Raw genomic sequence first — 17,500 nt, forward strand, 5'->3', positions numbered from 1 at the left:
TTTATGTCAAATTTAAAGTCACTATCAGAAACAATTTCCAACTGAAAGCATTTTGATTTTAGCTATTTTTTGCCTGTTATCTATCGTGCAACGTCTAAAGAGAAAAGGAGAACTTGGAATAAGAGACGCGTTCATGCATTTATGACAGGCAGTGGCGTGTGGTTTGACGTTTGCCGTTTCACGTTAACACATCGCTAAACCTCTCGAATCACAACGAACATTTGTTCTGAACCTTCATCGTTACTACCAGCTAACATTTCCATAATGCTCTTCGTACCTTCAACATTAAGACTAGTTTTCTTTTTACGGCTTAAGCGTGAGGAGAAGAAACATGCATGCATTTTGGAAGGGCAGGGCTTGATTTCCCGCTGCTCTCATGCTTGACGTAACCCCTTCATTGTTAATGGGATTAGACGCTCGTTTGGCACTAGTTTCGCTTCTTGTACCTTTTCGTTTTTTAATCAATATAGTGCCAGTTGTACATGACCCACTGATATTCACCGTTCATCTAAAACACACACACACGCACAAAGCACAAGTGACATACACAGACGCACTAACTTGGCTTCGTTATGACAAAAGGTTCGGATGATGAAAACACCATATGGTCCACGAATGTTGCTTGTTGTTCTGCTTGTGGCGATAGTGAAAACCAGTCTTTAGGTCGTAGGCATGAAGAGCATTATGGAATCAGTAGAGACTGATAGCATCGTTGATTAGTGAGAGAGCCTTATGCAATAATGCTAATAATGTTTTTGTTCCAACATATCAAGGCTGCATAAGACCCCTTGGAATGATATCAGGAGCCATCAGTGATATCCAGATAACCTCTTCTTCACAGTTGGACGAAGATCATTCTTCAACAAGAGCAAGGTTGCAATTGAAAGCATTTGACAACAAGTCTAGTGGCTGGTCCCCTGTAAAAAGTGATCATAATCAATGGCTGCAAGTAGACCTTGATGGTTCAGCCAGAATTACGCGTTTAGCGACTCAGGGTAGCAACGCAAACGATGAATGGGTAACGAAGTATATGTTGAAGTATAGCTATGACGGAGTCCGCTTCCACACGTACCGTGAGAGTGTAGAAGAGACATCAGCGAAGGTGAGTCCACTCGCTTTACTTACATGCTTACATGGTTTTATTGTGCTCGGTATTATGCCTCCGCATATAGAGCAAGACAAAACATAATAATGAACTTTATACAATATAGGTGGCGTATTTCATTCTGAAAAAAGACGACAAGGGCAAGGAGTTTGTAACATTTGCTGCAGGCCCAACAAGTGAGCGCATTTACACGGGCCCCGTTTTGAGTTAATTCATGACGAATTATTACCAATCATGGAAGAACGATTCGACAGCTGATTCAACTTCAAAACATTTTATAATCAGCTTGAAGAAATTACCAAACGGCTTCAGTTTTGTTAAATGATTCCGCAATTTTTCAATTTAAGCCAACAAGTATTATTTTGGCTTTGCAATGCTTGAATCGATACACAAAGCAAGTCAAAAACTCACCTAAAGGCTCGGGGAATTATTGGTTTTTGACGACACGCACTTCATGTCAAATTATTTTCTCGTTTTAAACAAATACAACCATCAGTATAGCAAGAGTATTAAATAAAGCAGTTGAGTGACTTCTTCCACCAAGTTTGAGCTATTACTGGTATTCTGTTTTGACGATGTCGTTCTCTTTCTCTCTCCTTTCGTTTCTGTTGTAGTCATAGGCCCTCCAGGTGTCATGCAACAGTATCAGAGCTTCTAAAGATATTTCAAAAATTGTAATACAGAGAAAACAGCAGCTCTAAAAAAAATAAAAATAAACACTCAGCTTTAAGTCTATATCCCTCTGATGCCTGTTTCAAATGACTGCGTAGCCACTAGTGTGGACCCCAGCTCTCGTGGTATGTCAAACAGGATTGAAGCCAGCGAAAAATGCAGAAAGAAAACATTTTCCAAACCGTTTTCCATCTGAACACGAAACTTTAACTAAGCAAAACCAATTATACTATAAAGAATATTCCGTGATCAACAAGGCAAAGACAAAGGAAATCTGAAAAGGAATAAAGCAACTTATATGTCTAAAGTCCAAAGGCTCCGTTAGTAAATTAATTATTAATGATCACGAGCTTACAAATGTAAAAGCCATTGCTGATCAATTGAATAAATGTTTGTCTAATATTCGAAAAAAAACTTGGCCTCAGCTCCACCAAGACCAAATCTACCTTTTAATTATTAATTTAGATACACCCCAGGCCTCTAGTTTTTTTCTTATCTCATACTAATTCAACTGAGATTGAGAATATAATTATGTCCTTAGGTTAAACTAAGGCTTGTGGCCCATTTAGTATTTAAACCTCTCTTCGTTAGGCTTTAAAAGGTGTTTTATCAATCCCCCTACAGCTGCTTTTTAATTACTCGTTTTCTGCTGGTATGGTGCCTGATCAATTTAAAGTCGCCAGAATAGTTCCTCTTCGTAAAAAAAAAAAGGATCCAGTTGTCTAGTCCTCAACTATAGACCTATTTCCATACGTTCCTTATTTAATAAACTAATTGAAAAAATAATTTACAAAAGAATCAATTGAAATCTTGGGAGATTTTCTATCCTATACAATAATCAGTTTGGCTTTAGATCAAAGCATTCATCCTCCCATGCTCTTTTCCTCTTCACCGATAACATACAGCGATCAATTGATAATGGCACCTACTCTTGTGGCATCTTCTTAGATTTACGTAAAGCATTTGACACTGTTGACCATAAAATTTATTAATCAAGTTGAAGTATTATTGCATACGAGGTGTTGCAAATGATTGTTTTGCATCATATTTAAGTAACAGGAATCAGTTTGTCTCTTTCCCCGGGTCTCTTTCTTTGGCACTGATTCTGATTACCAAACTGTTACATGTGGTGTACCACAGGGGTCAGTGCTTAGCCCACTTCTTCAGTTCTTCTACAGCTATATATAAATGATATGCATAATGCTCCAATATCTTAGATTTTCACCTTTTTGCTGATGATACAAAGTTGCTTCTCAGTAATCCTAACATTCTAAATCTAGAAACCAACTTAAATGTTGAGCTAGAAAAGGTGAGGTTTGAATATTAAAAAAAAAACAAAAAAAAAAAAAAAAAAAGAAAATACTACCTTTGTGGTATTCCGTTCTCCAGAAAGAAGAATAGCTCATAAGTTGAATCATAGTTTCTCCTGTATGTCTGTTAGATGTGATATTGATCATCAAGTTAAATATTTAGGACTCATTTTTGATTCTAATTTGAACTGGAAACCATACTTACACAAATTGAGCAAGACGATTTCAAGAGGTATTGGAGTACTATATAAAATTAGATATCATGTGAACCGAAAAATATTACTTCAATCATATAAATTAATTCACTTATTTATCCCTTCCTCACCTACGGTATATCAATTTGGGGCAATACTTATAGTTCTACTCTCAGAACTTTAACAATTCTTCAAAAGAGAACAATACGTACTATGACTTTTCCGGAACCAGATGAACACTCTGAGCCTTTTTTAAAGGAATTAATGATTCTTAAATTAACTGATCTTTTCACCCTTTTCAGTGCACCCCCCATGTATCACTATCACTTTAATCTCCTTCCATCTTCCTTTGAATTTTATTTTTTCTAACAGTAGCATCCATAAGCTGATACAATACTAGGCTTGCTTCTAAATCAACTTTATTGCACCAAAAGAAACTGATAAATTCAACTTTCGCTTTGCAGCTGTAAACGTTAGGAATCACCTTGATAAAAACATTTAACTCCTCCCCATTAAAACACTTAAAAACAAAGTTAACTTTAACAGGGATCGGCTATTCATCGAGTTACAAGTTGAGTTGAGTTTGAGTTAACTTTGAGTTAAGATTGAGTTAAAATTGAGTTACAGTTTTTGGCGTTTTTCGCAATTAAAAGTAGTAAATATTCAGTTCAAGTCACTTCGAAAATTGTTTTCTCCGCGTTGAATGATATATTTGCACAAAATTTTGCAAAATGGCATGGATTTCCAATGATCAAAACAATTATATAATTATTACACCTTTCAAAGCATCATTCTCGGTGCTGCTGTTAATTAAGTCCATTGACGTCAAAACGATGTCTTCTTAGAGGGATACATGGGCTTTTTTGTTAAGCCAGTTAAAGCTGGCCCGGTGGCTTATGAACCGTAGTTGTCGTCCGGCATCATGGTCGACCATCACAAGTACGCCGTAAACGAAAGAGGAAAACATGTGATGAAGTGAGCCCGCATTGCGCTTTTTGCTCATAACCACTGAAATTCTAACAATTAATGCATCAACACTATTGTTATGATGTTGGCAGTTAAGCGAGCTGAGTATTTCGTTGTAACACATAAAACGTGTGACAATTCGCACATGGCGGGAAACCATTTCACTGTAAAGTTGAGAGAGATAAGATGTTCAAAGTAATGCTTCATTGTTTTGCCTGGGCACCGCCCCGCAACAGCAAGGCCCCCGCCAGCGAACAAGTCCCTGGATCGAGGCTGCTCGCTTCCACAGCCCACCGGCCCTACTGCTCTTCCAGAGAGGGCACTTCAGGCTTACAGTCACATAACAAATTTATGAAGGGCCCGGTGCAGGCTGCAGTCGTTCCGCAGCTTACCAGGGAAGCTTACCGACGGGGGGTTGCGGGGATTTTGCCCTGTAGGCCAGGGCTCAGCCATTCCGGCCCGCAACCTGCACCCAGTGAGCTCATCCCAGGTCATATGCGGGCCGGTTGCTGCAGGAAGCTCGTCCCTGCGGCTATGGTAACCTATAGAATGCTGTATTGCTCCTCGCTTCAACACGCCCAGTAGGGTGGGAAGAGATCCACGAGGGGCCTATGGTCACATGGAAAGGAGTTCGCCGGACCCTAACCATGAAGCCGCTTTCCGCCGACACAATAATCGGCTTCCAGCGGCAGGATTGGTGACGCCTGGCTTCGCCCAACGATTCAGGTTAGGCTCCACCTGTTACTGTTCGCGGACGGGTACGGGAGGAAACAATACTCATAGTTACTCCCACCGTTTACCCGCCGTACACCCGTATATAAGAACAAGTGGATTAAGAATATCAGGCTGAAATTTGGCAATAAAGCACCATATAAATAAGAACAAATTCAGCCTGATAAATTAGACATGTTCTTAATACAAAGGGAAAGGGTATTAGGATAAGGAAATAATACAGTACGGTAACTTATATCAAAGTACTATGGTGTTCAGGACCATTACAAAGTATAAAATCTATTACAAAAAAGCATTGTATGTTAATTAAGCCTCGAGTAATATATAATTTGAGGTATTTCTTAAAGCAATTTTAAGAACATTTTTAAAAATGTTCTTAAAGAACACTTTAAGGCAGGTGTTTACTGTATATTTTTCTTTAAAGTGCTGTTAAGTGGTAACTTTAACTGTAACTTATGAAATTAAATGCTTGCTAATACCTACTTCGGTCTGCTTCCTAGCTACAATCCCAGCCAAAAAGATGGTGACACCAACCCATAATACAGTACTTTCAATGTTGATCGCGCTATAACTCTGGGCATTCATGGAAAAAGTCTTTTTTTTTTTTTTCTACAACTTCGAAAAGGGGGGAAGGGGTGAACTGATATGTGGCATCAAGTGCCCCAGAAATCTATGACCGAGACTGGATGGGGTCTAAAGCACAGGTCACTTTCAGTTTGACGGGTCACTCGTACTTGCAGGTCATTGTTTTACCTTTTCGAAAGTAACCTAAAACCCTCAACTTGGCCAACCTTAGGCCTGAAGACCAAGTTTAGGCGTAGGGTTACTCAAAACAATTCGGGTTTTGGGTTAATTTCCAAAAGGTAAAATAATGACGTGCAACGAGTTAGTGACCAGTGATTTAGACCCGCCGCCCAGACTGTGTCATGGTGTCACGCGAGTTTGCTTTGTGACTAGAAAATCACAGGTTCGATTCATTCGATGTTTTTCGGAATCTATACTGGCCCCTTTTTAAAATATGAGTTGTTACTAATCAGTGAAAAGACTATGAAATAAAGTTTGTTTCGCTCACCTTCTGTTTTCCGTTTGTACATGGTAAGACTTGGGATCTTTGCGCACTCTGGGTTCTGGTACTTACGCAATGGAATGTTGATAGTTAAAAGTGGTTGGAAAGCATTCGAAGTGGCGATCCTTAGTTGTCAGTGAGTCAGTGAGGTTATTGGTTAACTAGTCGAGTGTGCTAACCACTGCACCATCACGACAACCCTGCTGGCAACAGAGCAATCAGTGAAGATACTTGTTACCCACGGGGTTCCCCGGCGATATTTAACATTCAGGAACAGGAAATACATCGGATCACCCGAAGGTCATTCACAGCCTACCAGCTAATTATACTTATGTATATGAAGAAGGCTCGAAATCCAACGATGTAGTCACTAGCCAGTAGCAGTAAACTACTACTGGCAGATCCTTTTGAATGAAAAACATTTGTGCCGTGACCACTCACCTATCAAAGAGGTGATTTACCTGGTCAGGGCGTGGGTCTCCCGGGAGATTTTCCTTCAAGGTGACAAGTTAAGTTAAAAGTATGATTATCTGGGGTGTGCATTGTTAGGGTTTCTCTCCTACACTCTCTATAAGATGAAATTAGCCTGTATCCTTCGAAGATTCTTCCTTGTCATCCGCTAAGTTGACTACGGTCGTGCATCATTAACTTGATCCTTAGTTGGATTTCAAGTGGAGTTATAGGGTCCCCTACCTTGTCACTTTGAAAGAAAATTCAAAAAAAAAGCTGCAGCAGTAACTTATTGATCACTGTAAAGAAGGAATGCCAAAGATTGACTGAGAGGAAATACTCTGTGCTAAAGTGACATTTCTTCAAGATCTGAGAAACTTTAGATGGTAAAAGCTGTCAAATAAGTCTGGACTGACTGCCCCTGTGTCTCCGTGGATGGGTATTTCGTTTATGTTTATATAATAAACAGAATATTGCATGACTGCTTGGGGATACGAAATTTCTCTTCTTGTGTTGAAAAATATTTCATGAGTGAGCACAGCAAACGAGTGAAATATTTTTTCAACACTCGAAGAGAAATCTCGTATCTCCGCGCGAATATATAATATCCTGTAGTTATTATACAGATACTGACGAAAAACCAGGATTTCTCCTTTGACTGAAAAATCATATCTTCACCGCGCGCAGTGAACATTTCATTTTTATCTTTCACATGTTAGAATATAGGTGTCGACACGGTAAACAACAAAATTAGCCAATAAAACGCGAGCTTCCTCTTTATTGTAAGACACTTTTGTGCTTTAATATAATTCTTCTCTACTACATTAACATTTTTATGGCAAAATGTTACATTATCATGATTTGATATCATGATATCAGAACTTTCATATCTTGTTTCATGTTACACAACATGAAAGCGCTATCCACTTGTCAGCGGACTGACATAAAAAAAATGAAAGAGAAAAAAAAACAAAAAAAAAAAACAGGATCTGGCTGACTGATAGCTGACGGACAAGCCAGCTCCCCTCCAATAACTCAGAAGTGACTTTTCTATTTTCCTAGTTAAGCAGCATTAAGGCCACAGGTAATTGCACCTTAGGTGTCTTAACCATGGATAGAGTTATGAAATTTGTTCCTCCTGGCAAATGGATTGCTGATTAAATAAGCCTGATCGTGATTGATCGTTGATTAAAAAGAGGTTGCCTATTTACCGAGTTAGGATTTCGAGTTGGATTTCTAGTTGGATTTTCGAATTGAACTTCTAGTTGGATTTTCGAGTTACGAGTTTTTGGCTGGAGTTTTTTTCGGTGGGGTTTCCAATAAATTTTCAGTGGTTTTACATAACGTACTTTGTCAGTGGTGTTGGACATCGTCTCGAGGTCTTTTCAAGATGGAGGAGAACGAGGATTGCAGATCGGTAAAGGCAATCTTGTTTAATCTATCCAAGAATTGCATTTGTAATTGTATTTTTGACTGGAAACAATAGCTGACACTTCAATGAATGCTTTTAGTTATGAATTATTCATTAACTTTCTACTGTCTGTTCATTTGTGTGTCGAATCGACCGGGGGTTTAACCATTAAAATCTTTCGCGAAATAATATTTGATTTCAAGAGAATTATACACACGTGATCCCAGAAATGTTACCTGGTTTGAACTTTCTTTTCAGAAGTGCGTGATATATCCAGGGCCGGGTGGAAGTGTCAAATATGGAAAGGCAGAAGAAATATTTTGAGCCATTTTTTGCGAGTCAATGTAACGAGGTGTAAATTATCTCTGTCCCAACGTAACTGATTTTCTAATACTATCAGAATTGACAATTCTGATCCCAGATCCAGAGTAACAATAAACAGTAAACTAATAGTAATCAAAGATTAGGAGTGCATTCTCCGCCTGTGATAATAGTTGTCTGTTGCTGAAATCATTAATGTGAACGGCTGAAGTTTTACAGACATAAAACATACTGACAAAGTCCACTATTGTTCTGTGGATTTTGATTTCCTTGCTTTCATGGGATTTGATATGACCTTTGATGACACGTTTCGTGACGGCTCCAGTTTCGGTAAACTAGCAAATTCATTAGACACTCTTTCAACTAAGCTATTATCCTCGCAGATATGAACGCGAATTTTAGCAATTGCGTAGAGAAGCCAGAAAAATTCAAGATTTTAACAGGGTTTGAACCCGTGACCTCGTGACTGCGGATGAGACTGATGTTGGGAGCAGTCTACCGAGCCAGACGCTCATGTTAAAACACTCGACGAAGAAAATAGAAAACTAGCTAAAGAAAATAAGTAAATATATATATTCGTTACCAGCAATAAGATTACCCATTCCCGGTGAATAACAGTGACGCATTGATACAAGGTCTCGACAAAGAAAAGCTTATGTTACCAAAAATAAACCATTATAACATGATGGAAATTATTACGGGATGAAATAAATTATTTTAAGCTGAGGAACGAGAAGAGAGAGGAAAAGTTTACACCTTACTCACCTAAGGAATAATATTTGTACACTTTTTAGTCGAAAAGAGATGAATTCGAGCTCACCCCTTTGGGTTTTATTTACTGCGCCTCATGATTGGCCAGAAATTATCGTGCTCCTTTTCCGACCAATTAGGCAGCAAGTGCTGAGTTAGTTAATATGGTGCCTATAGTCAGTGTGAGAGTGCAAGTATTTTTTTCTGTAAACTCTTTCTTCAGCTCATTAATTTGCTTTTCGTTTACCTTAGATATTCGTAGGAAACCGAGACAGTGACACTGTTGTGTATAACAAACTGATTCCACCAATCACTGCCAGTGTACTACGTTTGTTTCCAAAGGAGTGGCATAAGCGGGTCACCATAAGAATGGAAATCTACGGCTGCCAAGGTATTCTGTACAATCAATCTTAGTTGGTAACCATTACAAAATTGGCGTTGCATCAATGAGTAGTATAGCAAGAAGCCAATCATAAGCCGGATTTAGTACCACGAAACACAAATGGACCCATCTCATTAAGCTTTCGCTATTTTTTTTGGCAAACATGGAGCATAATAATGAGGGTAAAACTGGAAATGGAATATAATGATGGAAATAAGACCATCAACAAGGTATAATCAAGCGGTTTTGTCTAGAATGGATACTCCAAAATAAGGTTAACCTTAGTTGTGTGTACATAAAGTACCAAACGATCTTACTAAAATCTTATACTCAGAACAATTTATGAAAGCTAACCATTTCGTGCCAGCGCTAAACTCTAATCACTAATCATTCTAACACTTAGAAAATAGAAACCAAGCACTAATTACTAAGCACCCTAATCAGTTTCTAACCCAGCAGTCTTTTCTGCCTAAACAGAGTGTTGTTTATCTGTCAAAGTGGGTTAACACTGGGGTTGTCAGGTATTATCACGTAAGGAGTCACGAGGTGTCTCACCTCATTTTGGAGTATTCATTTCAGTTATCGACCTTATTCATACGTAGCGGTCAATTTATTATTCTTTTGTCCAAATGCAAATTAGCCCACCAATCCTCATTTTAGGGCAAGAATTCTTTTCAATTCAATTTAAATTGACCACCATTTATGAATAAGGTATATAACCATTGTCAAGCAACAAGACCAATTTTAGGCTGCTTCGTTCCCAGGGCATGGCTTTCCGGTAGTTATGTCATCAACACAGGAAATAACGATAACACGCATTGAGTGGGTTTGGCAAATGCCCAAATGTGTTCATTTTTTTTGGCAAAACATTGAAAAGACGCTTAGCGCCACTTGACAGCGTGTATAGGTTAACAAACACATGGAATAATGTTTGGGCAATATTCTTTTCTAATATATGGCGATGTTCTCATAACGTCACCCATTATTATTAATATGCCAACCAGGACCTAACTGGCTGTTGAAACAATGACTTCTTTTGTTCCGTGGTTGGCACCTTTCAATATCAAACGAAATGCTACGTCAATGTTTATAAACAAAAAACTAGCTAGAGTGCCAACTGGAGTATTGCCTCCTGGATTTCCTGGATGAGCTCTAAACTTGAGCCCGTGATATGGTTACGTTATACTGGTCACATTGGCATGCATGGAGAGGTGGACGGACGTACGGTCGTACGGTGACCAAAATCAAATTTTCTCGCATCGATGTGTTACCATATTTTCTTAATTATGGTGCTCTGCGCGCGCCTCCCCTGTTACCCATGGTTCGCACGCCTGAGCTCCGCTATGAATGCTACATTATTATGCAAATACAACGCACAAAGAATCTTAATCCCGGGAGATTTGAATTGGATACAACATTGAGTTAGCCACTTAGGTCTACTCGATAAAGGTGGGCAGACACGAGGGGTCATGTTGCAGCGACATGTTGCAGCGCCAAAAAATCTTGATCAGTGCACACTGAAGCGACATGTAGCAGGGACGTGTAGCGGGGACACAATCACAACATGTGCAGAAACATGAAAATGTTGCGGTTACATGTTTCAGAGATATGTTGCAGTCCCCTTGCCCGTGTGAACTGATAATTTTACAATTGTGCAACACCAATTTAAGGGTTAATTCGTCCCCGCGACGTGTCCCATGAAGTTCAAGTTCTTGAACTTCATTGGGGAAGTCGCTGCAACATATCCTTGAAACATTTACCCGCAACCTTTTCATGTGTGTGCAAATGTTGTAATTTTGTCCCTGCAACATGCCCCTGCAGCATAACCCCTCGTGTCTGGCCACCTTAAAGACTATATATGAAAGGAACATGTACTTGGTTCATTAAAATAAAATGGTCTTTACATAATCTACTCTGCTTGAAAAAGTTGATCATCTGACCACTTCCACAAACATTAGCATTCGAAAGGCTTGGTTCAGGAGTGAACATAAAGCGCACTTTTTGGGCGAACGTAAGAGAAGAGATTCTTAGAGTTCTATTTAAGGTTTGTAGTATATTATTGCAGTTTCCCCTTGATAATTTCAAGTTGATTGTACGCTTGAAGTTTTGATTTCTTTTTACCGGTTAAATGTAGGTTGCGTTGCGCCACTGGGTATGGAAAGTGGAGCAATCACCGATTCGCAGATAACCTGCTCTTCACAGTGGGATAGCGATCATGCCCCTAGACAAGGAAGACTGCAGTTTAAGAGAAGTAATAGAAAAGTAGGAAGCTGGTCATCTCGAATAAACGACTTAAACCAATGGCTGCGTATTGATCTCGGAAGCTATACCACAGTGACTGGACTAGCGACCCAAGGCAGACATGGACTTGATCCTTATGATCAGTATGTTACAGCATACAGGTTACAGTACAGCAATGATGGAATTGTCTTCCACTTTTACAAAGAGCCAGGTCGGACCTCACCAAAGGTGAGGATATTTTCATCTTTTAGACTCGGCTTTCGGATTTATTCAAATATGCGTTGGTCACAGCTAGGCTAGCGCGGCTACAATTTTGTATCTTGCTGTATACATTGTCGGCAGCCTCTTTAGCTGGCACAAACGTTTGCAGCAAAATTAGCAAAAAATCTACAGACTATAATTAAGCCAAATCATTTTTTTAAAGTAAGCCATCCCTCATTCATATGCATTATTCTCTTATCTATTCGTATCTCATTCATTTATGTGTTTTTTTTGTGGTAATAATGATGGCACCCTCTTTCTGCTGTAGTTAAACTACAAAATAAGGCCGTTCGTATCATTGATGATATTCCTTTAATGGAACCCATAACTCTTCATTATGCATCCTTAAATTTTCTGGAATTCCCTGATATTGTCAAACTTAATACTTGTCCGCTTTTTTATGATTACTTGGGCGGTAATACGTTTCCTACTCTCACCATAATTCGAGTATTTGAGCAACATAGATATAATAGCACTCGTAGTGCTTCTTCTCATTTAGTTATAATTGAATTTTTTAGAAGTCATCAAAAGAGATATTGCCCAAATGTTATTTGCATTACTTGTTTAACGATATTTAATTGGAAATTCGCAACAAACGCACTCAGAATTTGGCTCGAAAACGGTTTCAACACTTAGAAGACTCTCTGTGTAGATCGAGTAACGCTACAACACTCTATCACGTAACGACAATGTTATGGTACCATATGAAACACCGATTATTTCCAAACAAGATGTGATCATTATTATGATGTAATACGTTACCTTGGCAACGGGAAAGCCCAGCAAAAACAGCCTATATTTTAGATTTAGTTGCTCATGTCTCAAAAACGAACCCGTTGACCTCCCTTTTTCACAAAATTAAGGTAGCTCTGAATCCACCACATAGAATTTTTTAAAACTTTGCAGAAAGTTTCATCATGCCCTTGTGATTTCCTTCCAGAAATAAAAAATGGGGGTCACCGAGTTAGTTTTTGGGATGTAAGCAACTAAAGACGAAAGAAAGGGTGTTTTTAGCAGTAAGCAATAGTTAGGAAGTGCGGGCGGTCGTGTGTTGTGTGATGGAACAGACATTGAGGACAGCGTGGGAGAAGTGGGGGAAAGCGCGGGGCTGTGGATTCGTGCTGTTCATTTATTTATTATTATTATTATTATTATTATTATTATTATTATTATTATTATTATTATTATAGTTGTTGTTAGGGCTAGTGTCAACAGAGGAAACCAAGTCGAAATTGAAATAGAGAAATAATTATTTTTGTATTCTAGAGGTAGAAAATCCAGAAAGTAGTTCTTCGTCAAGTGGCTAACGGAATAGGAATTTGGAAATGTAGGTCTTAGAGGGAGATGGTAAGACCGACGAAAAACTCTTGGAGGGAGGACAAGAACCGAAACTTAACTGAACGCCTAAATGGCGTGGACGCAAAGAAGACGCTCTTTAAATGGAATGAAAATTTTATTGAAAATAAACGCAACTACTTAGATAAGTCAAAACAGTAACAAGTGTTTAAAGTGCCCCTGTGACCAAAAAATATATTCATATTTTTCTTTGGATTTCAAAACTATGTTAACAAAACACTAAGTGACCCACGTTTTAAGCATTGATTTCAAAAAGACACCTCTTTATTTTAACTGTAATTTTCCTATTTAATGGTCCGCCATTATTAACATTATGTTCTTGAGAGAGCTGGATCGAGGAGAAAATGACGTCAAAGGCTCACTAGTTTAAGAATGCAATACGTGTGTACGCCGCAGAATTAATATGCAGCACGGGGGTTTTGGGCTTTCAGACTTTTAAACTCACGCTTTGCATAAATAATAAGCTGCGTTCACTCGCTGAAATTTTAAGCTAGTGAGCCTCTGACGTCACTTTGCCCTGAATCCAAACCTCTGAGGTCCAATCGGTCAGTTTTTACTGTGAGTGAAAACGTGAAATCCAAAAATTACACTACAGTAAACAGCCTTTGAATAAAAGTCAAAGCTCAAAATTTTGCTAGTCAGGTGTTTAGCAAACACAATTTCAAAATCTGAAGGAAAAAAGGAAGTGGTTTTTTTTTTTTTTTATCACAGGGGCACATTAAGAACAGTTAATAACAGGAACATGTTTACAAGTGCAAAGTCAACAAAGATGAAACAGTAACTGTCAAAAACTAACTAATATTTGATGGGTTAAGTAAACTGACATTTTTTATTCCTGTTGGATTTTGTATTGCCCAATAAAAATATTGCTTTAGGTATAAATCAACACAACACTTCTGTCGTTTATTGTGCTACATGTAATTGATAATTTATTATATGAAATGTGACTTCGTATCATATTGAAGAGAAATATTTTGTATACCAAGAAGAGCTTTCGTGATTTCATGAAATTTTGCTTGCATGATTGAATTGACCTTGAGAACGAATTTTTGCGTGTTGTTGAAGGCTGTGAACCATATATCTTTCCCATCTATCTCTGCACACGATCGCTCTGTGATCCCTGATTTTGTAGATGCAAATCTCTGGGACGTGCCACAACTTGGGCAAGTAATTACCTCACAATTTAAAATACTACGATTCTCAGTTGAGTATGACACTAGGGAAGTTTGAAGACAAAGGTCTTGGCCGTGGCTATGCCAGGAACGATGGCGAATGTATCGTCCAGGAAGCGTTTGTAGAAGTCGGGAATATTTCTGTCTGCTTTCAATTTCGCTATAATTTAGCTCATGCATGAATGTGTTTGCCATGAGTGGACCGAGGGGCGAACCCATTGATTTGAAGTCTTGAAAGAGATTGTCCTTTAAGGTCACTGTTGCCTCTTGAACCAACAGGCAAATTTAGAAGACAGTGAATTAATATTGCATCTATGTTGAATGAGGCTTTTCCCGTGGTAGCAGTTACAATGCAAGATTGACCAAGAAAGTTACGCAATGCATTTATGAGATAAGACTTACCTGTCCCTGCTTCAACAGTTATTATCAAATGTAAAGGAGCTTGAAGATGAGGATTTTGAAAATGCTCTTGCACTAGATGAAATGCCTGTGATTGCATTGCGCTGAAAGTAGAAATGTCTATGTTGTGATTTTGGACTTGTCTTCCGAATGTTTGTTTCTTGCTTGTTATCTAACGGGGCATTTCTAAAATCTGTTGAGGAGTATATGGAATTGTGTGAATGTGCCAATTGTGATCATTTGTTAGTCCTTCATTGTCATTTAAGTTGTGATGTGAAAAGTCTGCTCAAATCATCCACTCTTCTCTTTCTTGGTGTTGATTTACATCTTCAGAGTGACTTTGCTCTGAGTGAATTCAATTTCTCGAGGTTTATCATGCCAATCAGGAACATGGAATTGTGCATATGGAGTTTGCAAAAAGGCTTTCCACTCAATTATCAAAGTTTCATCAGACTCTTCTTTGTTGCCCCATACTGAATCTTGACTTACACTCCATGGCTTGTGTCTGATCAGCTGATATTTACAGTAGAGTCCATACTTTGGACCTTCAGGATTTGAAGAGTATGTGGAGAAAAGTCTTTGTATGATATTGTCTGGCTGATTTATGAGTTTTCCATTTGAAAATTTATAGTTTGTTGCAAACTCAAGAAAATTTAAGGCTATTAAATCCTGTTTGGCAGATGCTGGATATTGTTGTCGTCTAGCATATACATCAAGAAAAGAGGCATTAGTCACAATGTCATTATCAGACAATCTTCGATTCAGATTAAGTCGCCTAGAGCCATTTAAGCTTACACGAGTTACTTTGAATGAACAGCTGACAAATTTTAAAAATAACAAATGATGCATTGTTTCCTGGGCAGAAAAATCCATTTGACCAAGTGTTTTCATTACAGTTCTCTTAACAATTCTGGAGCCATCAGTATTATCTTCGGAATTTTATTTTACTATATTGTCAAAAAAATTGTTTGAGAATATGTGATCTGGTCTCACTTTTTGCAGCATATTTAGCCAGGTACTCTACACAGGCATGGTAATCTGTAACTACTTGAATATCACAGTTTGCTCTGCAGCCCTGCAACTGAAGGCGAAGTTGGTTATTAATTCTAGTATCATTTCTTTCAGTAGCAATTTGGATTTTGTATTTCTCTGTTTTGTCTTTTGTGTGAAGGCGATGTTGGTTATTAATTCTCGTATCATTTCTTTCAGTAGCAATTTGGATTTTGTATTTCTCTGTTTTGTCTTTTGTGTGAATAGGCTCAAACTGCAATGTTGTTTTATCACAATGATCTGTTGGGAAGTTAAATCTGCACCTTGCTTCATTGTCATTTGCTTTTCTTTTCAAACAATACGCAGAACCGCAACGAGTATGTCTTTGAATAGTATTGAGTAAATCTTTATAGTCAGTATCAGTCATGTTAGCATCTACATTTATTATTTTTTTTTTTGACACGGGTGAATTACAGGTTTAATGCAATTATTTTCTTTTGGACTATTTGGATTATACGTAGACAGTAGCTAATCAACCTACTTGCAGATTGTAGCTTCAGCTGCTTCTCCATCTTTCATTATAGCCATGTCTCCATCTTTTGACATTTTTTTCTAAATGCCCTTTAAGAGCGATTTCATTCAGTCTGCATAGCCCTGGGGTCATTCTTTAATTTTGCTACACCATGGCAACGAATGGTACCTCTAGACTGCTACTGAAATCTATACCAGTGCCATTCAGCATCAAGTGAATCCTATAAACAGTGTTTTATAAAATTTTGTAAGCGTTGTGTGAAGAACCAATCAACAATGTGTGGATTGTTAATTACATACTGTCTTCTGATGTCAGAGGAGATAGATGTTACCATCTGTCCATCATTTCCTACTAGAAGAGCATGCAGCTCTGGCCAGTGCATATCAGCTTATAAAAATGTGAAAAAGAATGTTGGAGGTCCAACGTGTTGTATAATCGCCTTCAAGTGTCTTCTTTTACCTTGTGCCAGTAAGCATTTGATCCAGATATGTTACTGATGTAACGTGAAAGCGTGGCCATGAATACATTTGCGCTGTTGTTTACAACCATTTCTCGCAGTTCATCTATAGTTAGATGTTGTTCTCCAGCATTCTGTTTTAAGAATATGTCACTTTGTTGCAAAAATTCAGTGCTCTTTGAATCATGTTTAAAGCCCAATAAGAAAATATTGGATGCTGGGCGAAACGATAATGCTAAAAGCCATTTTTCTTCTCTGCAAATTTGCACAAATGCTTATTATTATTACTTTTTGCTTAAAGTTACAAGTTTGTGTAAAGATGGATTAGTTGTATCACCATTTCCATCAGGGAATAATGTCGGAAAGTAGTGTATTCATTTAAAGGACTGTTTTCTACAGAGGGCCAATTAATTTGTCCCTGAAATTGTTGTTGAATGAATTCAATCTCTTGCTGTTCTACATTTGGCATAGGAAGTACACTAGACGTATCAATATTTCTATTGAAGACAACATCTTCCTCATCAAGTGTTGAGGGGCCTCTATTTGGAATGTATTATAAGTCATCATTTAAATTAGCAGTGTCTTGTGTTTCAACTGAAAGAAGGTCACCTGGTGCAGAATTGTTAGGTAAAGAGTTTAATGCATCTTGATTTAATTCGACATCCGAATAATGGTGATTGTGTTTCAGCAGACAGAAAAGTGCATCTGCTACAACTTGCCTCCTTACATTTAG

General features: G+C 38.2%; 1 protein-coding gene across 1 annotated transcript in view; it reads left to right on the forward strand.

Annotated features, from left to right (window-relative positions):
* Positions 1-17,500, forward strand: part of LOC138024826 (uncharacterized) — a 437,788-nt gene that overhangs the window by 405,218 nt on the left and 15,070 nt on the right. Inside the window, exons 19-21 of the mRNA XM_068871999.1 lie at positions 774-1,102; positions 9,230-9,368; positions 11,494-11,828. Of these exons, the coding sequence (XP_068728100.1) occupies positions 774-1,102; positions 9,230-9,368; positions 11,494-11,828 (803 nt within the window). The remainder of the gene's footprint in view (positions 1-773; positions 1,103-9,229; positions 9,369-11,493; positions 11,829-17,500) is intronic.

The sequence above is a fragment of the Montipora capricornis genome, chromosome 11 (assembly GCF_036669925.1).
Source record: "Montipora capricornis isolate CH-2021 chromosome 11, ASM3666992v2, whole genome shotgun sequence".
NCBI lineage: Eukaryota > Metazoa > Cnidaria > Anthozoa > Scleractinia > Acroporidae > Montipora > Montipora capricornis.